General features: G+C 46.6%; 1 protein-coding gene across 4 annotated transcripts; it reads right to left on the bottom strand.

The window, feature by feature from the left end:
* Nucleotides 1-1542: 1542 nt before the first annotated feature.
* Nucleotides 1543-26937, bottom strand: trpm2 (transient receptor potential cation channel, subfamily M, member 2). Of its 4 annotated transcripts, none has more exons than XM_067251191.1 (34): nt 26823-26937; nt 25905-26029; nt 25270-25343; nt 24750-24918; nt 24354-24534; nt 23973-24139; nt 23287-23467; nt 23137-23198; nt 21544-21744; nt 21307-21403; nt 20061-20182; nt 19411-19761; nt 19040-19180; nt 18777-18906; nt 18407-18552; nt 18126-18238; nt 17547-17651; nt 10073-10313; nt 8276-8394; nt 8015-8147; nt 7628-7799; nt 6874-7054; nt 6507-6688; nt 6285-6417; nt 5999-6086; nt 5542-5629; nt 5306-5442; nt 4986-5050; nt 4856-4885; nt 4662-4748; nt 4393-4468; nt 4052-4153; nt 3839-3955; nt 1543-3515 (listed from the first exon to the last, which is right to left on the bottom strand). In XM_067251191.1, the coding sequence occupies exons 2-34, from the start codon at nt 25995-25997 to the stop codon at nt 3387-3389; spliced, it is 4413 nt and encodes a 1470-aa protein (XP_067107292.1). In that variant the 5' UTR covers nt 25998-26029; nt 26823-26937; the 3' UTR covers nt 1543-3386. The 4 variants fall into 4 exon arrangements, with proteins under 4 accessions (XP_067107292.1, XP_067107291.1, XP_067107293.1 ...); XM_067251190.1 differs by lacking the exon at nt 26823-26937 and adding an exon at nt 26357-26460; XM_067251192.1 differs by lacking the exon at nt 26823-26937 and having other exon boundaries at nt 24722-24918; nt 25905-26342.
* Nucleotides 26938-27942: the final 1005 nt, after the last annotated feature.

The following is a 27942-nucleotide window of genomic DNA, read 5'->3' as shown; positions in this document are numbered from 1 at the left end:
GGGGTTAGAGTGAGAGAGGGAGAGAGAGAGAGAGAGAGAGAGAGAGAGAGAGAGAGAGAGAGAGAGAGAGAGAGAGAGAGAGAGAGAGAGAGAGAGAGAGAGAGAGAGAGAGAGAGAGAGAGAGAGAGAGAGAGAGAGAGAGAGAGAGAGAGAGAGAGAGAGAGAGAGAGAGAGAGAGAGAGAATAGAAAAAACATCGAGAAAAAGAGAGAAGTAGATAAAGGGGGGGTCATGCTCCTTTCTTTCCTTCAGCTTAGGTTTTGTCAGCCAGTTGTTTGTTTTGTTCTGCTTTGCTGTGTTTCAAGGGCAGCACGCCATGTACAGTCCTGCCTACTGACTGAGAGCACACTGTATGACCTGGAACTACAGAGACACAGCTGACACAGGGGGGAATGTCCCTGTACTTACTGTAAGTCGCTCTGGATAAGAGCGTCTGCAAAAAAAAAAAGACTAAATGTATTACCACAAGCATGCATACAAACTGTTCAGTCATTCACTTGACTGACTTGACTTGATTGAAAAATTCTGACAACATATCTGGTGGCCTACAGTGAGCGCTATATGTGAATGCTTATCTTTGAGCTTATCATAACCCCCCATATTACAATTGTACATTTGTAAAAAATAAAATATACATAAATGTTGTTGCAGTACTTGAGTATTATGCAGTATACATTCCGACACACGATCAGACACATGCTCTGTCCTCGCGTTTGGGTGCAGGCTGGTGTAAGGTTTCCCTCTGCCATACTTAAAACAAAGCCAACCACTGACAGGACTGGCTTCCTGACACATCTGACTGACTGGAGTTGCCTGTAACTGCATCCTGATACACACCCTGAAGACGGATTGGAAAACATGCCTCCAGCCATTACGGACACACGTGGACACTTACTGGAAACCTCTCACTCCGAGGGAATACAATGCTGTTTTTTACAACCCTGCATCCAGATCCACAGCTAGCGTAGCATCCAACATCACAAACTGCATATGCTACTGTACCCGTCACAACGTGAATGACTGCAAGTTAAGAGCGGGCGACTGATGGTTTGTTTAACTATGATTTCATATTTGATCTTTGTTTTCGCTGATTTATTTATTTTCTAAATTACAGCGTAACAATTCTCGTTGGATTTGGTCTACCTCAGCAACATTATTTAGTAGGCTAGTTTAATTTCATATTATATAGCTAACCTAAAGTAGCCTAGGCGGCAGTAGCCAAGTGATTTGTTTATTGTACAAGAGAAATGAGGATGACTAACCAGGTCATGAGGGGAACAGTAGGATAATTTACATTTAGGTCATTTTAAGGCCAATTTTATAAGAAGAGATTTAAAATAGATACTATTGTTTGTTGCTTAGGTGAACCGATTGTGCATCCCAGAAATTGTTAAAGAACGGCTATCCAGCAGTTTCGGTGCTGGATGAAACCAACCAAAATATCTGCTAGGCTACAACCAATCTCATATTGAAAGTTATAACTTCTTTATCAAAATAGTGTCCCATGTACAAGGCACGGGCATCACATTTACTACATTGCTGCATCAACATCTAGATCAGGCTACTGTCAGATTGTTTCTGTCACACTGAGAACCTGAACAGTGAATGTACTCTTGCATATGGTGGATAAACAGCCAGAAAAAAAACAGAAGACAGTCTGTCTGACAGCCTGTTATGCTTTGGGAATGAAAAAAGTAGGCTGTAGTTGAGCTACGTAGGCTGGGTTAGGCTTTATTTCATGTGCACAGGATAGGAACATCGGTTTGTGGGACCTCCCATTAATGCGGACACAGCCTAAATGATGGTGTTATTTAAAACCAGAATGGCATGTACAATCTAAAGGATTACATAAATATTGCAATCACGATGAAAATCTCACGGGGTCGAAATTTACCAGGAGTCTGCAATCTAAAGTAGCCTACCCCACACGACAACCCTAGTTCAAAAAGCATAGACGTTGTGTGTTACGTTATTCCACAACTAATTGTCGTAACTAAATGTACATACATAATTGTTCAAAGAAATATCTAGGCTACTTGAATCGAAATTGTCCACATCAGTAACATAAAGCTACAGCACCGCTGCTGACATCCACAGCCGCGTCTCAGCACAAATTTAAAACTAATATATGGACATAAAACCGTGCAATGCATATTCTACAAGGTTTAAAACGTAAATATAAATATAGACAATTCTATTCATATATATTTAAAAGTGAATAACAATACCGTTTCAGTGCTCTCCGGTCGAGACCCGCCTGTTCGCTCTGCTCTGTCTCGCTAATGTAATCCAATGGTTTAATCCAAGTCTTGTGAGCATTAACGTCACTTCCGTATTTTCTAAACAATTCACCTGTAACCCGTGTGAGTGTATGACTGGATAAAAATAGATTCTAGGACCATGTGCCATTGTGTCTAACAATACCATGTAGCCTAATACGACGTTAATTTACTGTTAAGTAGCTAGCTATAGTGTGCTATGCTCAGGTAAATATCATGACAAATACATTTTTGTCATCATAATTTTGAGCTTCGAACTGGGAATATTGGTAAAATCACATACACACTCAGTATGAAAAACAAGGTAGCATAATAAAACAAACAAATAACGTTAGCACATACACAAACCACAAACGGGTTAAAGATACTGTAGAATGTGGAATTAAAACGAGTGAAAGCCATACTGCCGTATGTCTGGCCACCCTGTCCCCGACCAATAAGCGCGCGTGAAACTGACTCCGAAACCCGGGAGCGCTTTTAAGTCGTTGAAGAATGTTTCTGCGAAAGCAAATGTGTGCAGGTGCATGACAATACCCCCCAAAAGTATTAAGAACACAATACAAAAAACTTTAGTTTGTGATATATTTATGTGTTTAAGGCTAAAGGCTTAATTTAGTTGGTGGATGATAGCTAACAGGAAGGCATGTTTTTAAATAATTTTTACAGTTTACAAAGGCGACGACTGAATCAACAATAGTTGACACTTTGAACCTTAGACATAAAACTGGAGAGAAAAAAAATCAACACATGATGCTGTGACAGGTGAAACCACTATTATTTGCCACATAAGCTACTTCTGGTCTGTTTCAATGCATTCATTATTCAGTAGTACCATCTACCTCCTACTGTCTGTCATACTTGTTTATATGGCTTAATAAGTTCAGTAATACCAATTTAAGCCTATGTCGGTCTTCCAATATGGCTTGTTTCTCATGCTTTCAGGCATGCATTGAGACAGTATGAACCCTGAGGTAGGCTCTCAGCATTTCCATCTAGTTAGTTTTGGCTTGCAGTTGTTGATGCTGGCTAGCAGTCATTGGTGTTGGCTAGCTGTCATTGGTGTCAGTGAGCAGAGGTCCTGATGATTTCCTCTCCAGTGGTGGGCTCATCAGAAGCGTTTTTCATGCAGCTTGGCCACCTGCCTCAGAGCTTCTCTCTGATAGGAGCAAAGCACTGTCCTGCTGCTTATCTCCTGCCACTGAAAAGTCCCCTCAGGAGAGCACACACTGCTGTTAACCTAGGGAGGGAGAGGGGGCAGAAGGAGACAGGGGAGGAGGGGGGATAGAAGGAGGGAGGGGAGGGGGGGCAGAAAGAGATAAGTGAGGAGGGGTAGGAGACGGGTGGAGGGGTGGGGGACAGAAAGTGAAGGGGGGGCCAAACCATCCATAAGAGAGAAACATTTGAACATGACAGGCCCCACCCGGACCCAAGGGTTTACGTTTGGTTTGAATATGAATTATTATCATTATTAATAATAATTCAATGGTCTCTTTGCCATTACTATACCCTGCCTCTGATGCAACATAAACACTGTTGAGGGTGGAAAAGACAGACACTCACCAGACAGTTCAGATCAGCCATCAGCTCCTCCAGTCTGTCCAGGTGGATGTTGATGACGGTTGTCTCCAGCCAAGCATTGTCGGTGTTCCTGCAGTCATCCACGTAGCCCTTGTACACCTGCAACTCACAGGTACAACAGGTTCTCCAGCTAGCCAGTGCTCTCTTGCAGTGGAGCAGTCAGACAGGTGGACACTCTCAGGGAAGAACACTCACCGTTCTGCCCTCTGACACTTTCACTTTTAACTTCTCATAAAGCGGCCGGCCCAGAATGCTCAGCAGTCTTTCCGGTAGGGGCTCACCTAATTGGACAGGACCCTGCAGCCCCATGTTGAACAGCCAATCAGTTATCAGAAGCAAACCCTCAGGATTGATGGTTTATATGTGCTGTTATGTACTAGTGTCAGGAGTCTTAGTCATGTGCCACAACCAAGATCAGACGTGCAGCTGTGCTGGACACTAGCTGGACTGTAGCTGGACACTGTAGTTAGAAACGGTTGCTAGACACTGTAGCTGCACACTTTAGCCAAACACTGTAGCTGGATAGCTAGACTCACCCCGGGTAACGCCCACTGGCCCTCATTCTCCTGAACAGCCAGAAACTCCAGGACAGATCTTTTATTGTCTTGCCACCTGGGAATGCACCCACAACCAGGTTAGGGTGTGGTAATATGCCTGTATGGGTGATGCATGGTGTACAGCATGTGTGTGTATAAGTGTATGATTAAACGTGTGAACAGTGTGTGTGCTTGTGTATGTGTGTACCTTGTCAAGACTGGGTCTAGTTTAGGGTTAGGGTCAGTGTGTGTGTGTGTAATTCTCATACCGTGTGAAGACTGGGTCTAGTATTAGATTCGGGCCCAGGCTGTTCAGAGCTCCTCTACCCATCACCCCTGTCCTGCCCCCAGGGTTCCTACAGTAACAGCAGTGGTTAGTGGAGACCATCACTCCTAGGACCCGTATTAGGACTCACTGAAGCAGGCTCACAGGCTCGCTCTAAGTGGCAGTTTGTCTCCTTACCTATAATTATCCAAGGTCACTACCATTGCTCTGTGAAGGATAAGATAATTGTGATTGTGAAGGCAGATTTAGTTGTCACAGTGGTATCTCAATTGGAGCCAGGGTAATGTGGGCTGTCTGGAACACTCACTGGTCAGTCATGCCCTCACTGACCCCAGCAACATAAACAGGAGGCACATAGACATTGAATTCCACCTGGAACAAGAGAGAATATTGCCACTGTCAAACCAATGACACCTGTGAGGCAATCGAGGATTGTAACGTTTAGTAATACTGTAATTGACTTAAATCCTGTTTTAACGTGTAACAATGCTGTCAGTAACATCATGTTTTAACATATTCCGTAATGCTGTCATTAACATCAAACCTGTTTTAATATGTTCAGTAATGCTGTCATAAAAATCAAGCCTGTTTAACATGTCCAGTAAGGGTGTAATTAAAGTCAGGCACCTCCCAGGACACCTTCTCCTCGGGGACAGGGAAGCGGGTGACAGTGCTGTCAGGGTAGTAGAGCTGGCGGGCGTTGACATGGTTCTGAGGCATCTCTGTCACCAGGCTCATCAAATCCCCTACTGAACTACCTGAGGCTAAAGTAGACAGTTCAATTTAGCACGTTTGTGAATATTTCAGTGGAAAGAGACTTCACGTTAATGAAACAGGAAGGTGAAATAGGTAAGGAGGTGTACCCAGTATAGGGGCCTTATCTGTAGCCTGATGTCCCTGAGACTGGAGGCTGTTCATGATCCACTGCAGGGCTTTGGTAGACTGCGTCACCTGGAGAGACCAGGAGGAGAGACCAGAATCTATTACACTGTCCTAACCTGCAGAGGAACACAGGTAAAATGTGACATTTCTCTGACATGCCAGAAAGGCTACGATGCTGACAACATTAGTTCATACCGAGTTTGTATAGTATTGTTATTTGACAAAGACAAGATGGGGGTCAATTACGATGTACAAATAATTATTAATATTATTATTATTAATACAAATATTTACAAATACTATTAGAAATATGTGAGGGCAAATAAATCCCCAATTACTTTTATATATGTTCATGTAAAATAATTGATGTGTATTATTAGGTGAGTCTTGACAGATAGACAAAGATCAAGGTAGGGTAGCTGGGACACGGATGAGAACCTGTTCTTCCAGTCCGGCCAGCCTTTTCACTATGGCAACGGACTCCATCTCGTCGTCCCGCTCAAGCAGTTCCGTCATGGTACCAAATCTGGTAAACAAACAAACATGGTACCAACTCGGCGTAAACAAACAATCATGGAACTATTTGTGTTTGTGTAAACAAAGACATACAAGAGATCACATTTTATGTTACCATCATTTTTATCAGTCTCTAAACACTGAGAAGTTGCTAGAGACAGGAGTTTTTGTGTTGTTGCCACACTGACACACTTTCAAGGTGCTGTACTTTTTAGCCGTGTCCTGGATTTGACTCTCTGTGCTCTGGCTCTGCCCCTGCCGTGTGGAGATTAGATAGTTGTCTTTCATCAGGGATTCCCAGGACAGCAGCTTCTCCTCTTCCTTCTCACTCAGCTCCTCCTCTGGGAAAGATGCAAAGCAAACACACCCCTCAGGTAATCATCCAATCGATCGGTCTGTTGGTTGGTTGGCTGTAGCTGGTGCTACTCACTGAGCTCCTGCTGTGGCAAGGGAGATCTGCGGAGTACCAGTAGCCTGATGAACAGGTAGAGGTGGCTGAGCAGGATGAAGGGTGGGGGGGCTGCGGGGCGGCTGTGGTACTCCTTTATCAGCTCGTACCTCTGGAACTTCCAGATGGTGTCACTGTTGTCCTGCACTACCTGGAACGTATAGCTGTGGAATTTGAAACATTTTCAGAAACCATTTACTTTACTATTCCCTGGGGATTAGTAAGGTGCAAGTTTACAAAGCCCTTTATTATTAAAGTGGCACTACGTGGACCCTTAAATGGGTCTTCAAGTATAATCTTAATTCCCTGCTCACTGAGGGAGAGCTTTTAAAATATTTGGGACACTCACTTGAAGATGGCTATGAGCAGGTTGAGCAGCAGTATGTTGGCAAACAGGAGGTAGACACACAGCAGGAGGATGGTGAGCCACTCTGGGAAGATGGGCATATGATTCTCATCCAGCACAGGGCACCTGGGCTTCAGTGGGTCGTCCCCATTCACCGTGCAGGAGCCGTCGTCAAACTGGGTATCTGGGGAAAAGCATTTTACATTAAGGTTACAACTAACATAGAAAAATAAGATCAATCTGTCTATCTGTATCTGTCCCTTTACAACATCCATTCACTGCTTACACTCTTTCCCCATACTGTGCCTTCTTAGACTTTTGTAATTACTTATACCGCTAACACTTACAGTAATCCCATTTACATAGCAATTGCACCTACACTATTTTACGATTAGCTATGTAGTTAAATGGTTGTTAATGTAACCTAAATGTAAAGTGATGCCGTAATATTGTATATTATTATGCAATATTGTAGGTGTGATGTTATTCATACACCGTCTAGTAAAAATGCAGACCGTTCCTTGGCTCTAACCACTGAGGTCACTGTGAACTTCTAATTCTTGATAACTTGCTGTACTTACTATAGGCACTATTTGGATGTCCCTTTGGATAAAAGCATCTGCTAAAGTAGTGTAAAACTTTAATGAACGCCAAGTTTTTGACCCACCTGTTTATAGAGATCCAATGTGGCATAAACTCAAGCTAGGCTTGTACTATACTCTCATCTATGCGTGTGTATCCATCTGGCTCCACTCACTGTCGATGTTGGTGGGCACGTTCCCGAAGATGATGAGGTAGGGTTCGTAGACGGCCCCCCGGACGATCCAGCCCAGCCGGTCCTCGTTGTGGATGAGGATGCCCTGCTTGGCCACGCCGTAGGCCACCACCCATATACTCAGGAGGAACATGAAGAAGAACAGGTCCATCATCTAGACCGGGACACACAGAACATGCCCAGGGTAGGGACGTCAAGACGAGTGAATAGATACCTGCAAAATGCTCGAATGGATTGTGTGCTTCTGATATGTATGCTAACACTAGCTGTGCCTCTAACCATCCCTTAGCCTCTCTTCGGCCCCCTAGTCTAACCTGTAACTATCCCCCAGCCATCCCCCAGCATCTCTCCAGCCCGCTAGCCTCTAACCATCCTCTTGACGATGATGATCTTGGGCCCCAGAGTTCTGCTGATAGTAAAGATGGCCATGAGACGTAGGCAGAAGATGATGAAGTCGATACACAGGATGACCTTCCCCGCATAGAACACAACAGTGGTTAGCCTGCCAGGGGTACAATCATGCCTAGTTAGCCAAAAGGCATTATTACAACAGACCATGCAGGCCAGTGCATTGTGAATGATTACCATTGTGTTGGTGGTAGGGGGGTGTGCATCAGGAGAGGGACTCACCTACATCCCAGACCGATGATGAAGAGGAGGATAGACAGAACGTCCAGAGCGTTCCAGTGTTCGTTAATGTACATTTGACATTTCTTGTGGAAACTGATTCCGTCTGGATCATGAAACAGCTAAAAAAAGGAGGGATACATCTCACTGTACAGCCTTCTGATGTCATAATGTACTGTAATGTGTGTCAATGTATGTGTAATGTGTGTAGGTGGTTCTGTGTGTCCTTATGTATGTGAGTCCAAATGACATCACCAGAGATGGCAGCACCCGTATTCGGGATATTTGGCTTCATTTTTTAACAGTGGGAGGCAGTGGCGGTCCTATTTGGCGCCCCGGGGCGATGTTTACCCCTGCCGCCCCCCAAACCCCCCCCCCCCCCCCAAATAAGTAAACAGCACGACAATGGGTGTGAAAACACAAACGCACTACCTTTCTTATGCCAACAGAGGGCGCCAAACAGAAATGTTGATTAGCCCGTGCCTAGAACCGCTGCTGGTGGGAGGAACCTCGGGGTTACCATGGATGGCAAGCTCACCATCACGGCCCACATTGCTGCAGTCTCCCAGTTGTGTAGATTCACCCTCAACAACATCCGGAAGATCAGGAGATACCTGTCTGAGCATTCCACCCAGCTGCTAGTCCAAGCACTTGTCCTCTCCAAGTTGGACTACTGCAACTCGCTTCTCGCCGGTCACCCAGCATGCGCAACCCACCCTCTCCAGAGGATTCAGAACGCAGCAGCCCACCTGATCTTCAACCTACCCAGACACTCTCATGTTATCCCGCTCTTCATCTCCCTCCAATGGCTACCCATCACGGCCCACATCAGATTCAAGATCCTGGTACTGACCTTCCAAGCGGTGAACAGGACTGCACCCAACTACATCCAGTCTCTCCTCCAGCCTTACACCCCCACCCGCCACATACGGTCTTCTTCTGACAACCGTCTGGTGGTCCCACCCAGGGTTCTAAATTAACACCCGCCAACCCGCCAAATGCGGGTTAAAATTCATTTTGGCGGGTGTTAATAAAAACTCTCTAGCCAGTTTGGCCGGTGATACATAAGGCATTACATGAATGATACATAAGGCTCTGTTCTCGGCATGGTTCTCGTTCATTTATCCCCCTCCTGGCAGTACTTCCTAAGTTTCCCATGAACACTGTGCCGTAATGCTACGTGATAACGTTTTATACGCCCATTGGCTGCGCCTAGTTGAAATGAAACCAGCGCGAGAAACCGTGGAAACAAACGGAGCATCCACCAGAAAACACAAGGAGTACAACGAAGCATAGCGGATCATAGGAGGTAATAAGAGCTAGCTACAAAAAAAAGGGCCGGTCTTGGGCCTGAAACTCCCGGGCTGAAGAGTGGCCCCACTCCGGCCCTGGTTAGTAGTAACTGATTTAACTACTTGTACTCGCTGTGAATTATATTATTGTTGCTTGCTTTCCTTCAGGTACACTTTTGAGGATCATGTCGTTTAATTGTAATTTGTTTAACTACATGCTCTACTGGTTCTACCCATTGGCTCTTATTTGCTTTTAACAATGTATGCTTCATGTTTTGGCTACCCACATTGTTTTTGGGGCTATCTCGTTGTTTATGATTATTGACCTATGCACCTTTTGTAAAGCTCTTTCTTGTAAGTCACTTTGGATAAAAGCGTCTGCCAAATGACCAAATGTAAATGTAAATGGAGACGCGTCATCTATCTATATACAGTCTATGGTGTGTACATGTGAGTTTGTGTGTGCATGTGTGTACGTGCACACAGTGGCATGGGCCACGGGCCTCACCTGTCGGACCTCCTCACACACCAGCGAGAAGATCCACACATACAGCAGCAGCTCTAGCCATGACGGCATGCTCCAGAAGTCCATCATGAGGACAATGGCAAAGATCCAGAGGAAGACAAAGTAGGACACAATGTTCCAGTAGAACTTGACCTGAGGAGAGCTGTAGAAGCCGGCCAGCCGGGACAAGCAGCTCAGACGCTCCCTGGATGTCAGACTCGGGGCCTCACTGAGAGAGGAGGATCTTACGGAAGGAGGTTAGAGAACGTGTTTAGTGAAGGGTGCTTTCATCTTACTAGAGTAATTAGAAAACAGCACCAACAACAGAAGAACTTTGTCTGTTTCAGAACTGTTCAATAGAGTCTCTGTCCCCTGAGGAGCACAGTAACAGGTATACACTGTAAAAACAAATTATATCAGTATTTCTGAATTACAGGAAATACAGATAGAAAGACAATGGCAAACTGTACATTTATATTTTTACATAAATATTACAGCCAAATGTTGTTACTTAAAAATACACTAAAATGTCTGTTACAAATATTAATGACATTTTCACCAAAATGTTCTGTTTAAAACACATAATTTCATAATAATAACTTTTTCACCAAAATGTTCTGTTAAAACACATAATTTCAAAACTAGCTATTTTAACAGTTATTTTGCAGATATTTACTTTCATCCCACGGACAAATAACTTCTTAATAACATAATTTTGGGTTTAGACATAGTCCAGGCAAAGTAACTCATTTTGGAGCCAAAAATATAAGTAATTTTTTTCAGCATAGACCATTTCTATGAGGTGTCCAGAACAAAATACTAAAAGTCCTAAGATATCCTAGTTGTGGAAATATGTTTAATTCTCATCAATCCGAGATGTGTGCCAATAAGGCCAGGCAACATTACACCCCAATGGGGCTATTTTTTTCCTTTACTCCTATCAAAATGAAACTTTACACAATGAAACTACATGTAAAGTAAACATTTTTGTATTACATGTTTCTTTGAAAATGAATTTTAATATGCAAATGAGCTATACAATAATCGAATAGGCCCAAAATACACCCAAATAGGTTAAATTTTTTCCTTCACTCCTACCACAATAAAACTTTACATAGTAAAAGTATACATGAAAAGTAACTTTTTGTATTACAAGTTTTATTTAAATTAGATTGAATATGCACATGAGCGCCACACTTATTGAATATGTCCTAATTTGCATAGGCAGAAACACCATTCATATGTATGACAAATACATCGGCCCAATCTTCATCCAATCATCCTACTGCCAATCAGGGCCGGAGTGGGTCCACTTTTCAGCCCAATATTTCAGGCCCAAGACCGGCCCTTTTTTTTGTATACCAAACAGTGCCGGATGCAGCCTGCTTTGACTGGGGGTGCAGTGAACATTTCTGGGGGGTATCATGATTACAGAAAGGGATCGTATTATTTTTTATATTGATACCATTTTTGAGACTGCTTAACGATCCGAGTGTTAATCAGGCACGGAGCCATACGTTGTAAACATTAGGAGCTTTGCCCCAACCTAGGGCGTATGGGTTTGATGTGATGCAAGATAGGGACTTTCTACAGTTAATGCGAGCGCTCACAGCGTGCGAGCAACATTTTTTGGCCATTATTTGACCGCAAAATAGTTTTTGAGCTTTATGTAAAATAAACAGACGTTTTTCAATTGGTAAAACCTTGTCTAGCGATGCCATCACTCCGGCCCTGCTCCCATCCATCCTCCCTGACGCGTATCGTTACGGTAGGGCCGCCCGTCCTAGCTATCGGTAGCCGATCTGGGATTTTTTCATGCAGCGACGCCGGCGCTGCATGAAGTCGAACGCACCTATTGGGTGATGCTGCTTTTAGACTGGCCTCTAACCTGAAAACTGCCTGGCTTGGTAGTACCTGCCAGGGGTATAACTCCCATCGGTATAGTCTTCAGGGTCACGGAGGCACACAAGCCTCCCCACCACGACAAGGTAGCAACAATCTCCAGTGGAACCTCAAACTCTGGCACTGCACTTCAGTGGATCTCATCCTACCTGTCGGGAAGATCCTACCAGGTCTCCTGGGGAGGCAAAGTGTCCCCCGCCAGCTCTCCACTGGTGTCCCCCAGGGCTCTGTCCTTGGACATTTACATTTACATTTACATTTAGTCATTTAGCAGACGCTCTTATCCAGAGCGACTTACAGTAAGTACAGGGACATTGCCCCGAGGCAAGTAGGGTGAAGTGCCTTGCCCAAGGACACAACGTCAGTTGGCATGACCGGGAATCGAACTGGCAACCTTCGGATTACTAGCCCGATTCCCTCACCGCTCAGCCACCTGACCCCTCCTCTTCTCCCTGTACACCACCTCACTTGGACCAATCATCACCTCCCATGGCTTCTCCTACCACTGCTACGCTGACGACACGCAGCTGTACCTGTCGTTCCCCCCGACTGATCCGGGGATCTCAGCTAGAATTGAGGCCTGCCTCACAGACATGTTACCCCGCTCCTCATCTCCCTCCACTGGCTTCCCATCACGGCCCGTATCAGATTCAAGTCCCTGGTACTGACATTCTGAGCGGTGAACGGGACTGCACCCGAGTACATCAAGTCTCTCCCCCAGCCTTACACCCCCACATTCAAGAAAAGGCTCAAGACGCACTTGTTCCGGTACTTAGGAATGATTGGCTGGACCTGATGTTAGTTTCCTCCAGGATCACAATGACTCTTATTGAGAGACTTGTTGCTCTTGTTGGTTAGTTGTAACTGACTTAAAATTATTGTACTCGTTGTGAAATATATTATTGTTGCTTGCTTTTTCCACAGGTACACTCTTGCATTTCTGAGGTTGTTTAATTGTAACTTGTCTAACTATGTGCTCTTATGGTTCTTCCCTTTGGGACTTATTTGTTTTTTCAAAATGTATGCTTCATGTTTTGGCTACCCGCAATGTTTGGGGCTATCTCGTTGTTATGATCAGTGACCTATGCACTTTTGTAAAGCTCTCTCTTGGAAGTCACTTTGGATAAAAGCGTCTGCTAAATGCATTAATGTAAATGTAACTCTCCCTCCAACGTCAACAGCTGCAAAGTTCCATAGTCTTCGGGTCTTTTACCAAATGATGGAGTGGAAAGGGGGAAGTGAACGTATGGACCCAAAAGACTGGGGGTGGCATGCTTTTGATGGGAGATTTATGCCAATAATGACCATCAGGTCATTGGCGGTAGGATTATTGGATGAAGATTGGGCCGATGTATTTGTCATACATATGAATGGTGTTTCTGCCTATGCAAATTAGGACATATACAATAAGTGTGGAGCTCATGTGCATATTCAATCTAATTTCAAAAGAAACTTGTAATACGAAAAAAGTTACTTTTCATGTATACTTTGCCGGCTGCCTTGAAGCTGAGAATGCCATTGGTTGCTTCAAGTCAGTCGGGCTGCAGGCGGCTGCAGGCGGCTGCAGGCGGCTGCAGGCGGCTGCAGGCGGCTGCAGGCGACTCCGGCGCTGCATGAAGTCGAACTCACCTGAAGACTGCAAAAGCCTTTTTGGTGCTATCTCGTTGTTTATGATCATTGACCAATGCACTTTTAGTAAAGCTCTCTCTTGGAAGTCGCTTTGGATAAAAGTGTCTGCTAAATGAATAAATGTAGACTCCAGAGTAGGACGAAGGAAAGTTGATTAGATAGTTGTGTAGCGGCAACGCTCCTGTTACCCAGCAAGCTGAAAAGCTACAAAGTTAAAGGTTTAAGCTTAGTTAGATAAGAATTTTTGGAGTTTTGTTGTTGTGTTCGTTCTGTTTTGATATGTGTAATGTGATGGTCTGTAGTTTGGATAAATTAAGTGTTCACCCTGAGTGTGAATGTTGTCCAGTTAGATGGCGATCTAACCTGTCTTATATGAATGTCGTATTCTCCATTTCCCCCCCTGAGTCATCACCTTATCGCGGTGGAGGGGTTTGCGTGTTCTAAGCTGGAAGCTATGTTGTCGGGGGCTTTATGCCCCTGGTAGGGTCACACAAGGCAAACAGGTTCCAGGTGAAAGACCAGACAAAGCGTGGCTCAAAAAACTCACCATGAAGAAAAACAACAATTGTTCCCAGCTGCCCTTGCCCGGACGCGGGTCACCGGGACCCCACCCTGGAGCCAGGCCCTGGGGTGGGGCTCAATGGCGAGCACCTGGTGGCCGGGCCTTTTCCCATGGGTCCCGGCCAGGCTCAGCCCGAAGAAGCAACTTGGGACCCCCTTCCAGCGGGCTCACCACCTACAGGAGGGGTCATGGGGGTTGGGTGCAGTGTGAGACGGGCGGGGGCCTTGGCGGTCCCATCCTCGGCTGCAGAAGCTATCTCTAGGGACGTGGAATGTCACCTCGCTGGCGAGGTGGCCTCTCTTCCACTCTGGAGTTGCCCTTGGTGAGAGGCGTCGAGCTGGGGTGGGAATACTTGTTTCCCCTCGGTTTGGCGCCTGTACATTGGGGTTCACCCCGGTGGACGAAAGGGTAGCCTCCCTCCGCCTTCGGGTGGGGGTACGGGTCCTCACTGTTGTTTGTGCTTACGTACCAAACGGCAGCTCAGAGTACCCACCCTTTTTGGAGTCTCTGAAGGGGGTGCTGGAAAGCACTCCTCCCGGAGATTCCCTTGTCCTCCTGGGGGACTTCAATGCTCATGTGGGCAATGACAGTGAGACCTGGAGGGGCGTGATTGGGAGGAACGGCCCCCCCGATCTGAACCTGAGTGGTGTTTTGTTATTGGACTTCTGTGCTAGACACGGCTTGTCCATAACCAACACCATGTTCAAGCATAAGGGTGTCCATATGTGCACCTGGCACCAGGACACCCGAGGTCTCAGTTCGTCAAAGTCGACATGATCGACTTTGTAGTCGATCATGTCTTGGACACTCGGGTGAGGAGAGGGGCGGAGCTGTCAACTGATCACCACCTGGTGGTGAGTTGGCTACGATGGTGGGGGAGGATGCCGGTCAGGCCTGGCAGGCCCAAACGTAATGTGAGGGTCTGCTGGGAACCGCTGGCAGAACCCCCTGTCAGAAGGAGCTTCAACTCCCACCTCCAGGAGAGCTTCGATCATGTCTCGGGGGGGGCCGGGGACATTGAGTCCGAATGGGCCATGTTCCGGGCCTCCATTGTTGAAGCGGCTGACTGGAGCTGCGGCCGCAAGGCGGTCAGTGCATGTCGCAGCGGTAACCCTCGAACCCGGTGGTGGACTACGGAGGTGAGGGATGCCGTCAAGCTGAAGAAGGAGGCCTATCAGACTTTATTGGCTTGTACGACTCCAGAGGCAGCTGATGTGTACTGGAAGGCCAAGCGGAACGCGGCTTTGGCAGTCGCGGAGGCAAAAACCCGGGCATGGGAGGAGTTCGGCGATGCCATGGAGAATGACTTCTCACGGAATGAGAACGGCTTCGAAAAGGTTCTGGACCACCATCCGGCGACTCAGGAGGGGGAAGCAGTGCACTGTCAACACTGTACATGGTGGGAATGGTGCGCTGCTGACCTCGACGGGGGACATCCTGGATCGGTGGAATACTTTGAAGACCTCCTTAATTCCACCAACACGCTTTCCGACGTGGAGGCAGAGTCTGGGGACATCGGGGGGGGGGCTTCTATCTCTGGGGCTGAGGTCGCCGAGGTGTTTGAAAAGCTCCGCGGTAGCAGGGCCCCTGGGGTGGATGAGGTCCGTCCGGAGTTCCTTAAGGCTCTGGATGTTGTAGGGCTGTCTTGGTTGACACGACTCTACAACATCGCGTGGACATCGGGGACAGTGCCTCTGGACTGGCAGACCGGGGTGGTGGTTCCCCTCTTTAAAAATGGGGACCAGAGGGTGTGCTCCAACTTTAGGGGGATCACACTCCTCCCTGGGAAAGTCTATTCAGGGGTCCTGGAGAGGAGGGTCTGTCGGATTGTCGAACCTCGGATTCAGGAGGAGCAATGTGGTTTTCGTCCTGGCCGTGGAACAGTGGACCAGCTCTATACCCTCGGCAGAGTCCTGTAGGGTACATGGGAGTTCGCCCAACCAGTATACACATGTTTTGTGGATTTGGAAAAGGCGTTCGACCGTGTCCCTCTGGGGCTCATGTGGGGGGTGCTCCGAGAGTACGGGAAACCGGATTCCCTGATCGGGGCTGTCCGGACCCTGTACGACCTGTGCCAGAGTTTGGTCCGCATTGCCGGTAGTAAGTTGTTCCCGAGGAGGGTTGGACTCCGCCAGGGCTGCCCTTTGTCACCAATTCTGTTCATAACTTATATGGACAGAATTTGTAGGCGCAGCCAGGGCATTGAGGGGGTCCGGTTTGGTGACCTCAGGATCGGGTCGCTGCTTTTTGCAGATGATGTGATCCTGTTGGCTTCATCGGGCCACGACCTTCAGCTCTCACTGGAGCGGTTCTCAACCGAATGCGAAGCGGCTGGGATGCGAATCAGCACCTCCAAATCTGAGGCCATGGTTGTCGACCAGAAAAGGGTGTAGTGCAATCTCCGGGTCGGGGAGGAGATCTTGACCCAAGCGGAGGAGTTCAAGTATCTCGGGGTCTTGTTCACGAGTGAGGGAAGAATGGAGCACGAGATCAACAGGCGGATCGGTGCGGCGTCCGCAGTGATGCAGGCTCTGCATCGGTCCGTCGTGGTGAAGAAGGAGCTGACTCAAAAGGCGAAGCTCTCTATTTACCAGTCGATCTACGTTCCTACCCTCACCTATGGTCACGAACTGTGGGTAGTGACCGAAAGAACGAGATCGCGAATACAAGCGGCCGAAATGAGCTTTCTCTGCAGGGTGTCCGGGCTCTCCCTTAGAGATAGGGTGAGAAGCTCGGTCATCAGGGAGGGGCTCAGAGTAGAACCGCTGCTCCTCCGCGTCACGAGGAGCCAGCTGAGGTGGCTCGGGCATCTGATCAGGATGCCTCCTGGATGCCTCCCTGGTGAGGTGTTCTGGGCACGTCCCACTGGGAAGAGGCCCCGGGGAAGACCCAGGACACGCTGGAGGGACTATGTCTCTCGGCTGGCCTGGGAACGCCTCGGGGTCCCCCAGGAAGAGCTGGTGGAAGTGGCCGGGGAGAGGGAAGTCTGGGCCTCCCTGCTTAGGTTGCTGCCCCCGCGACCCGACCCCCGGACAAGCGGCAGATAACGAACGAACAAACTCTCCATTCCGTACAGATAGCCGGCGCTACAGTTGTAAATATCTGGATACTGATTACAGCATCTGGATGCTGTATGTTGTGCACACGCCTGTAATGTAATATTACAGATGTATCTTGTAAATTTGGTATCGGAAAATGACAATTATTTTACGGTTAATTAATGTTAATATCATTATTTTTTTTACTGTAATTTAATGGGTTTAATCTGGCGTCCTAGCTGCCACATTGTTCCTGTTTTTTTTTACAGTGTACCTAATGCACATTGGGCAGAATAGAAACTGTTCCAGTAATAGTTCAGGAACAAATCGATGATGGCACTCTTACAGGATATGAGACTTCCCCCTGTCGAAGGCACAACTTCCTGTTACGCTGTTCATGGTCTCCATGTCCTCGCTTCTCTCCTCCTCCCTGTGGATAGCTTCATCCCGTCTGAGGGGGAGCAGGACAAGGAAGAATAGGAGAACAACAAGGAGAAAGAGGAGGACAAGGAGGAGGGAGTAGAAAAGGAGTGTTCAGATAGTCACACAGCAACACAACAAAAGCTATCCTGTGATCTTAGTCTCCCCATACACACACATCTGTCATTGTCCCCAACATAAAGAACCGGTGTGTTGAGTTTCCCCCCCTTGTGTACCATAGGTTTTTACTGCCACAAAGTGGTCAATATAAGTAACTACATATCCAGACTTGCCTGTACAACACAATCATCTGCCACTGTAGTAGAAGCAGTAGTAGTTACAGGAACAACATGATCCTAGACCAGTACCGTCAGTAAGAGCAAGAACAGGTAATGCATTCATTTAGCAAGCAATTTAATAACTGGTCCCAGACCAGCAGTAGGGGTAGCAGGAGTAAACACAGGAACTGATCCCAGACCAGAACTGGGACTGGAACTGAACCCACCTGTAGACCAGGAAGCCTGTGTTGATGAGAGGGAAGAGCAGCATGCAGAGCAGCAGCCTCCAGACAGGGTTGTTCACCGCCAGCTCCCCACACCAGATCTGAGTCAGCAGCCCCTGTACCCTCCAACAACACACACTCAGAGCATCAATGCAGCCGTCAGCATATGCCGAAGATTTTCCAGTAATCAATGTTAATACTCAGGGTAGGTACTACTCAGCGATTGCTCCACCACTTAGCTGTACCCATCCCCCCGGGAGGTCTGCATGTCTCTGCAGCAGTACCTGAACTCCGGGCTGGGCCACAAAGCTTTTGTTGTCAGCCTCCAGGGCCAGCCTCAGACAGGTGGTTCTGCCCCACAACGGAGACACGCGAACTAGCAACTTCTGAGCCCGCTCCTTGTCACACTTATGACACTCACTGAACACACCTGGGGAGCCAGGGGGGAGGGGGTAAAAAGGAAAGGATCACTGAACACACCGTTACAGAATACACACTCACTCAGGCATGTATGTTTCGTCAAATGCACAAGCGCAAACTCACTCACACTCAGACACAAAGGTACACAAAGGGTTAAACCCATTTGCAATAACACCCACACAATGAAAAGTCAAGGTATGTGTCAAGGTGTGTGTCAAAGTCAAGGTGTCTTACCAATGGCGTGATTCTCATACTGGCTGGCCAGCTCTCTCATCTCCACAGCCTCCTCCCCTTCCTCCCCCTCCCGCAGGAGCTTCTTTAAGATCTTACTGGCTGCCAGGGCTGCAGCCATGCTGTCTGTACACTGCAAACACACACAAGTATTCAGACACATGCACACACTAGCACGTACACATGCATACACACGTGCAAACAAAACACTAACTGCAGAGCATGCTTAAAGAAGGGTTGTTGTATTTCCACAGGTGACAGTATACCTGTTCCCATGCAATGTGCGCCAGCTCTCTATGAGTTTGCAGGATAGCCCACAAGAAGAGGTCTCTGGCTGGGTCTCTGAGCTCCCTTGCCTCCCTCTCTGTTCCTGGGGTGTGGAGCTCCACCAGGTCCTTAGCTTGGAGCTGGGAAACGAGAACGGGACCGAGGTTTCTGCATCAAACTCACTCTCGTGTAGGCATAATTTTACTTGTTATTTATTTACCAGATACCTTTCATCTGAAGCGACATGTAGAAAGTACTGCAGTATTTCAATGGTCAAAGTCAAGGAACAGTGTATTTACCCTGGTGCAGTGCACATTACAGCAACCAAAGAAAGTTGAACCATGACCGTACTCGGTTAACCAGCACTCACCGTAAAAGACAAACTCTCTGTGTCCAAACCGGTGCCGGGTGGTGGAGTGTAGAGAGGCTGGGTGAAACTTCCCAGCAGGTGGCGCACCTCATGCGCGACGTGCCCAAGAGTGAGCTTCCTGCCTCCCCTGGCCCCTGAACTCTGACCCCCAAGAGGTCCGCGCTCGGCCTGGACACGCTTGGCTAGCCTGCGCAGAAACAGGCAGCTGGACATCTGGGTGTAAAGCTCACAGAGGGTCCTGTCCTCCTCCAGGAACTGGTTCAGGTACACACCGTTCTCCAGCATCAGACGCACAAAGCCCGGCTTGCCTCCCACAAGGGCGGAGAACATGGCCTGGTGAAGGTCCTTGGACTAGGAGGATAGAGAACCAGGGAGGAACAGGAGAATTAAGACAACAGAGAGGAGGAGAACCTAGGAGATAAGCAGAATCAAGGAGGAACAGTAGAACCAACGAGCAACAGTCACATCTAGTTAGACCTAGTCCCATAATTAAAGCAGAACTTTCTGGAAGATTCTAATCAAGGTTTGATAAATGTAAAGGAAACCAAACTGTTGGGCTTTTGCTTTTCTGTTACATGTACATTGTCATGTTGTTGTGTAATGATGTCGTAGAAAATTGAGTCATTTTAGAGCGAGGGGCAACCACCTACCTTCCACTGGCTGTTCTCAGTGAAGATCTCGCTCTCAGCTATGTCCACTCGGTTCCACGCCACAGCCAGCTCCAGCTGCCCCGCCCACCCTGCCCCACCAGGGGGTTCACAGGTCCGGGAGGCTGAGGGGGACAGGGCAGCCAAGGGTGGAATTTTAATACAACATGTTGAAATGAATCCTTACATTTACATGTATTCATTAATCCTATGGGGGGGGGGGGGGGGGGGGGCAGCGGAATGGCCTTCGACTGGCCTTCTACAGTATCAACATCACCCTGTCTGAAGTAAAACAATTTAAGTGAAAGTCCAATCCAATCCAGTCGTTGTTCAACACTAAACTGGTAAACTGAATTATTTACGTCCTTAAAACCTGTAAAATGGAAAATCTCATTTGCAAGACCCAGGTGAAGCCTTTTCTAAATCTGAGAAGGTCTGTTATTGGAGAGTGTGGTAGAGAGTCCTGGAAATCATCTCCATAGAGTCCATGTCTGAAACTATTTGTTCAACTATTTGTTGTTTGTATGTTTATGATTTTTGATAATAATGTATGACAAAACCACAAATGTGTTTTATCTCAATGGAATCAGAGAACCATTACGTGTTGGAACTGTGTTGGTGTAAACGTGTTGGTATTTTTAAGGCATTAATGGATGTGCTTTCTAGATTGTTTTAGATTGTTCAAACAGGATGCATTAGATCACAGCTTATTGAGTTAGAATAATGAATAGACACAGGGACACGACAGTTTGAGCCTGAATGCACTCAAAAGATGAACTGATGATGAATGAGAATTCACTTCGGTGTTGCATCACAGAGGACTTCTGTCTGAGTGAACAAAATTGCAAACTCAATATTCCACTTCGGGAAGCATTAACCAGAGTGTCGGTTTTCAGCATGGACACATTCTGTTTTTGGAAACATTATTCAGAAAGTTGATTTGGGACGGTTCATTTTCAGACAGTAACATCTCACTGAATCTCAGGTGTGGTAGTAGTTGTACAGTTGTTATAGTGCAGGTGTTTTACAGTAGTACAGGTGTGCTAGTACAGGTGTGTTACAATACTACAGGTGTGTTACAGTAGTACATGTGTAGTAGTGCAGGTATGGTGGTACAGGTGTGTTACAGTAGTACATGTGTGGTAGTACAGGTGTGTTACAATACTACAGGTGTGTTACAGTAGTACATGTGTGGTAGTACAGCTGTGTTACGGTAGTACATGTGTGGTAGTACAGGTGTTACAGGTACCTTTGAGCAGTGCCTGGAGAATGGCCACGTCCAAATCCCCATCCTCACTGATGCGGAACACAGTCAGCAGGTGAGGCATCCTGATAATATCCTGAATCTGGAAACCAGGAACTCACTTAGTATCTCAAGTATTCTCAGCAAGCAAAGATGAGAAGAATCAGAGCAGCAAGACCATCAAGGAATAAACAAATTAAAGATATTGAGATGGGATTCACTTTGCTGCATGTGGAGAGTTACCTTCTTAGTCCAGTCGATGATCTCGAGCTCAGAGAAATTGTCGTACTCTGAGCTGAAGAACCTCTTCATCAGCTGGTGGATGAAGGCTAGGGTGACCCGGGATGGAGGCAGGCCTGCGGCCTGTGATATGACATCCGCCAGGCGCCCAGAGCCCTCCAGGACCACACACGGCGTGACGTTCCGCATGGCGTTGAAGATGGTCTGAGACGGGAAACAAGTGGTAGCAGTCAGGGTCAGGGAGGATGGAGAGATAGAGACATGAAACATGAAAGGAAAAGGATAGAGAGGGAAGAGGAGAGAGGCTGAACATGCCGGACTCCACCTGCAGGTGGATCAAAGCCTTCCTGTCTGACAGGAAGCAGTGCATTAAGCTGGGAACATAAGTCTCTGACTCCTGGTCCATCAGCACCGGATCTCCTCAGGGCTGCATCCTTACCCCTCTGCTCTTCTCCCTGTACACCAACAGCTGCACCTCTAGTCATCCGTCCGTCAAACTCCTGAAGTTTGTGGACAACACCACCTTCATTGGGCTCATCTCTGGTGGGGATGAGTCTGACTATAGGTGGGAAGCTGACAACCTGGTGACCTGGTGTTCCTAGAACAACTTAGAGCTCAATGCTCTTAAGACAGTGGAGATGGTTGAGGACTTCAACCAGCTGAGAATCCAGCCCCACTCACCCCCTTCACCCTGTGCAACTCCCCAGTCAACACTGTGGAGTCCTTCCGCTTCCTGGGCATTATCCTCTCCCAGGACCTCAAGTGAGAACTCAACATCAGCTCCCTCACCAAGAAAGCACAACAGGATGTACTTCCTACGGCAGCTGAAGAAATTCAACCTGCCAAAGACAATGATGGTGCACTTCTACACAGCCATCATTGAGTCCATCCTCACCTCCTCCATCACCATCTGGTACGCTGCTGCCACTGCCAAGGACAGGAGCAGACTGCAGTGTATCATCCGCACTGCTGAGAAGGTGATCGGCTGCAATCTGCCTACCCTCGAGGACCTGCACACCTCGAGGACCCTGAGCTGAGGCAAGTGAGGAAGATTGTGGCCAACTCCCACCCTGGACACTCTCTGTTCCAGCTACTCCCCTCCGGCAGAAGGCTGCAGTCCATCAGGACCAAAACCTTATGCCATAAGAACAGTTTCTTCCCATCTCCTACTGGCCTCTCCAACAAGGCCAAGGACTACCACTGACATTTAAATATTATCTATTACAAGTCCATCCGACACCTATTGCACTATGCACAAGCCACCTTGAATTCTGCCCATTCATGCTGCCCATTCATATTCTTATTCATATTCTTATATTCATACTGTTACTCATTTTCTTATGTTCATATTCTTGTTTTATATACATTTTATATTCTAAATTGTTTTATTCTTTGAATTAGACTATTGTACTTTTTTTTATGAATTTAAGATCCTTATATGTTTCTTGTTTGCACATTCCTGCCGCAGTAAATTCCGTGTTTGTGTAAACCTACATGGCGAATAAACTTCTGAAATTCTGATTCTGATTCTGAATAGAAAGAGATGAGAGAGATGAATAGAAAGAAAGAGAGAGAAAGTAAATAGTAGTTACTCACATTTAGAGTACCTGGTCCACCATCCAGCACAACACACACTACTGGAATCTTCACTCCTGACTCTAAAGGAGACACACACAGGCACACATCAGAAAAAGCAAATATGCAGTCATTGACAGTGTATTAATGATTTGACAGCAGCGCCCTCACCTCCGTTTCCTAAGAGCTTCTGGGAGATGAGTTTCTCCAGGTGGCAGCGGAGCTCGATCTCCACACTGTAGTGCCCATGCGTCCCGTTGTCCACCAGCAGGAAGTGGGTGTGGTTGTTGTCCAGACAGGACAGGTGGCCCTGGTTCTCTACCTCCATGTAGTAGTTGGCTGGGAAACGGCCCTGAGAAGGAGGATGAGATATGGAGGAGGAGTAAGAGGGGTTGGGGGGGAACAGGAGGAAGGGGGGGGAACAGGCGAGAGAAGAGGAGGAGGAAGGACCATCTCATTGAGTACCCGTTGACATTGGTTAGAAAATCTTTGTAAGAGAATTGGTGGGTGAATGAATAAATACATGGATGGATAAATGTGAATGAAAAGTTGAGTGGAAGGATGGATGGATAGATATACTGTACATACTACTACTAGTAGTAGTAGTAGTAGGTACTTTATCGATCCACGGCATCCGCCAAAGGGGAAATTGCGGCGTGGATATGGAAGACTAGATGAACAGATGTACGTATGCATGCATGTATGTATGTATGTACAGTGCATCCGAAAAGTATTCACAGCGCTTCACTTTTTCCACATTCAAAACATGTCCAATCTACAGAATTTACCACAAGTGGACTCCAATCAACATCTCAAGGATGATCAGTGGAAACATCTAAATAGAGGATGAAAACTACCTGTGGGTGCACCAGTTTGTGTCTGTTGTGGATGGTTCCCCAGGTTGCCACGCCGATGGCCACCACCTGACCCTTTCTGGAGGCGCTGCTGAGGGTGTAGTCTCGCATGGCGCGGCCAACGTGTCTCATCACGCCCGTGTGGGTGCCCCCTGTGACGATCCATGCCCCTACACAGTAAGATGAGACATGACACTTATTTTGTCACTAAAGGTCGCTTTTTTGAGTTTGACCAGTTACAATCCAATGTGTTTCTATTTGGTGTGAAACTTAGCACAACTAGGTAGAAAATCTGCAAAACGTAACCGAACAGAACACTATTTCAAACAGGAGGGCAAAGAGAGGCTGGAGACTGTTTAATTCGATGCATGGGGTGAGGCTGACCTGTGGATTGGGCCACGTTGATGAGGCCCCGGCGGAACAGGTTTTTCAGTTGGGGCTTCATGTAAAAATTCTTGGCTCCTCCTGTCACTGACAGGAGCAGGTTGGGAGGACGGAGCTTCCACTGTTCAGTCATCAGCTGGTACAAGACCTCAGTGGACGTGTCTGGGGACACTCGCACATACTACACAGACACCCACACACACACACACACAGCCACACACACACAAACATACAAACACACACAAAGCGCATGCTTATGTTGTACATACTAAGACACACTAACCCACATGTAGATGCACACCGTTCACGCAAACACACACAAGCACATGTGCACACACACAACTATGTGACCAGACAACAGCACTCGCAATGATGTTAACGGTTGTGCATGCACACCTTGGCCGTCCTCTTTCCTGACCCTTTGAAACTGATGTCTCCAAAGGCGTCGGTAGGAACCTCTCGAGTGTGTCTGTGTTGGTCCCACGTCTCTCCAATAAACTCCTCTGGCTTGATGGCCTCGTCGGTGTGCTGGTCCTTCTGGTAGCCACATTTACACACCCCTTCACTGTGGGACAGCAGCGTCAGCTTAACCCCAGTTATCTTGTGGGTCAAGCTAACTGGGGTTGGAGGACAGGTGTGGGAAACACTGGACTGTCTGATAGGGAAACGTTACACTGTGGCAAGTTCGTACAAATCCACGACCACTGGGAGACCATTTAGATTAACTTGTATGACACTGAGTCATAATCCACATCCACCATATATTTTATCTTCTATTACTGTATTAATTGATTTCAGGATATTACCGTCTACACTTTCATGCAGATGCACCACCACCACAACATCAACAAACCCAGCCCTCTACAGCCCTAACCAACAATCTACCTGCCATCCTCTATAGAAAAGCACAGCCTACCTGCCATCCTCTATGTAGAAGCAGCACTCCTTCTTGTTGATTTTCTCCCTGATCCAGGGGGCCAGTGAGTTCACCTTGAAGGATGGAGACAGAGACGAGTGTTCAGACGCTGAGTCAGTACTGGGATGAGACTGGCCACAGCTGGGCTCCATCACAGCTTCCCCAATAATAACATGAACAGGGCGGGCTGGAAGGCTTGAATGATGGAAGTAGGGCTAGGGCTAGGGCTAGGGCTAGGGCTAGGGCTAGGGCTAGGGGTTGGAGGACTGGAGGACTGGAAAGCTGGAGGGCCGGAAGGCTGGACTGCTGGAAGACTGACAGCAGAGGACGAGAGGAGCTGCAGTACGGACCTGTAAAGCCAGAGGCTGAAACACTAGACTGCATCAGTGACGACACAGAGCAGCCAGACCAGAGCAGGGGAGCTGCTGAAAAAAGCTTTCTCATGCTGGCTGACAAGGCAAATCCCTTCAATAGGTGATAGGCTGGTAGAGACTGGACTAGACTGAAGTTAATGCTATCATGACAACAACATCAGACTGATCACATACATGTTATTAATGCACATTTACATATGACATTACATATGACATGTATCTTGATATTCTACATTATTGAAAAGTGAATGTTTGACTCACATTTTGGATGTCAGTTAAGAGTCTGCTAAGCGTAATATTCCCAAGTTGGTTGATGTCACTTGGATGGACTTTGTTGTTCGAATTGAGAAACATCTCTTTGGATGAGCAATCCACTGATATCTGTTCTACTTGGAAGAGCAGGCAGCAGCAGAAGTGAGGAAGAAAGCACATATGGGATCATGGCAATATCATATGACAGACAGTTGCAAGGTCACACATCCCTCTCCGACTGAATCCTTAATGGATCCTAACTGTCTCAGGCTGCACAACCACACACACTGTATGGAAGACAAGGAGATGAGGAGAGAAAAGACAAGTAAAAGTAGAAGAAGAAAAAGAAGAAAGAGAAGAACAGGGAGAAAATAGGAAAGAGGGAGAAGAAGATGATGACCACAATTACAATAAGAACAGCCATTGTCCGATCAATCTCTAAAACTGTCAACCACACTTACCATACATGTTAACTATCTCCTCAGATCCCTGATCTCAGGTGCAATATTAGGCAGAGTAAGTGAGCAAGCAGTTGCTCTGACACTAGTCCACTGACAGCACGAGATGCATCTCAGCTTTGCTTATCTCTCACTCTCAAATGCTCCTCCCTTCTCAACTCTAATCCTTCCATATGATCCTACCATATGACCAGCCCAAAATATCAGCAGCATCTTGTGAGGTTGGATTCAGAGGTTGGATCCAATGCAGCACAGTAGATGGTCATGTTACAGCGACAAGACAAGGAAACGCTTAAACATGCTCGGTGGAAATGAAAGCAACATTCGTATTGCTGCCTCAGGGCTCTGGGAGTTTGGTGGGTTACATACCTTTCATAATTTCTAGTTCTGCTTACAATTCATGCATTTTTGTATGTTGAGCAACCAACTACAAAAACCTGTTAGGAGAAAGTGTTTTGTTCATCATCACCTTTCAACTTCCTCTCCACTTAGCTCATCTTCTCACTGGAGTGTCCGAGAGCAAAGACGCGAAGACTGTCGAGGTGTTTGGACTCATCTGCTGCATGAACGCTTCAAACTTTGTTAAACTGTGTTTTTTATACAACCATCAATTGTTGTAGCAATTGTTGCCAGGAGACACAAAGGATGTAATTAGCAAGAAAACCAGTTTAGAGGGTGTTTACCGAAGTGTGTAGCCATCAGGGCTTCCCATCATATCATCTTTCACTAGACGCTTAAAACTTTCCCATCCAAACAATTTCAAAGTAAGCTTAAAAGCTGTTAATTTATGTACTAATTCACTAAAGTGCATCATACAGGAAGTATGAACAATAAACTCCATTAAACACTTAGGCTACGTAGAGAATAAACTGAGAAATACTTACCGTTGACACTACCAATGCATGAATCATCATGTTAATACATAACTTTCTTAGGTTCTTAATTATACATTGATCTTTAACACATCCTTTGTTAATAGGGAGTCACATAGGATTTAATATAAATTAAATCTGTTACCAAATTAACACCATTCAATAATTTATTTTCTGTTTTATAAGTTCAATAAAAGTCGAATCACTGCGGGCAAGAGAAGGCGTATTTATTTAGGACCGCTAGGCCTACTACAAGTTAAAAAATGCCCTTAAGCTTATGGGGTGCCGTTTGTAAAAGGTTGCAGTCCGTTATTCCTGCTCAGTTTTTGCACATTTAGCAAAAATAAATGCAGCAGAATTTTCTACGGTCACTTTTTTAAACATTTAGAGGGAAATTCATCTAAATACATGGCATAACTTATTCAGAGCAATGTTCTTCAGTATGCAAAATAATAAAATAATATTTTATAGAACTGTTAAATATAAATGTTAAATGTAAATGTTCAATTTAATTGTTAAATGTGTTATTCACACATTTAGCTAGCCACGCCCCTAGTGTTTTCTGGATATTTCTGGAAAACCACTGGATTTTTCACATGGAGGTCTTTAGTCCTCAGCCTCCCCAGGTCATTATCTTCAGCCACGCCGCCAAACACGAGGCGGGTGGCCTCTGCAATATTGGCCAATAGGCATCCACTTGCTAAGTTTGATGAGAAG

The sequence above is a fragment of the Osmerus mordax genome, chromosome 2 (assembly GCF_038355195.1).
Source record: "Osmerus mordax isolate fOsmMor3 chromosome 2, fOsmMor3.pri, whole genome shotgun sequence".
Lineage (NCBI taxonomy): Eukaryota > Metazoa > Chordata > Actinopteri > Osmeriformes > Osmeridae > Osmerus > Osmerus mordax.
This window is presented reverse-complemented; position numbering and strand designations above follow the sequence as displayed.

Coding starts and splice junctions, on each gene's coding strand:
- trpm2 (XM_067251189.1), bottom strand. CDS start 26,075: ATGTGCTTTCTTCCTCACTTCTGCTGCTGCCTGCTCTTCCAAGTAGAA. Junction 6,418..6,506: donor CTTGCCACAGCAGGAGCTCA/GTGAGTAGCACC, acceptor CATCTTTCCCAG/AGGAGGAGCTGAGTGAGAAG. Junction 4,469..4,661: donor CTAGACCCAGTCTTCACACG/GTATGAGAATTA, acceptor GTGCATTCCCAG/GTGGCAAGACAATAAAAGAT.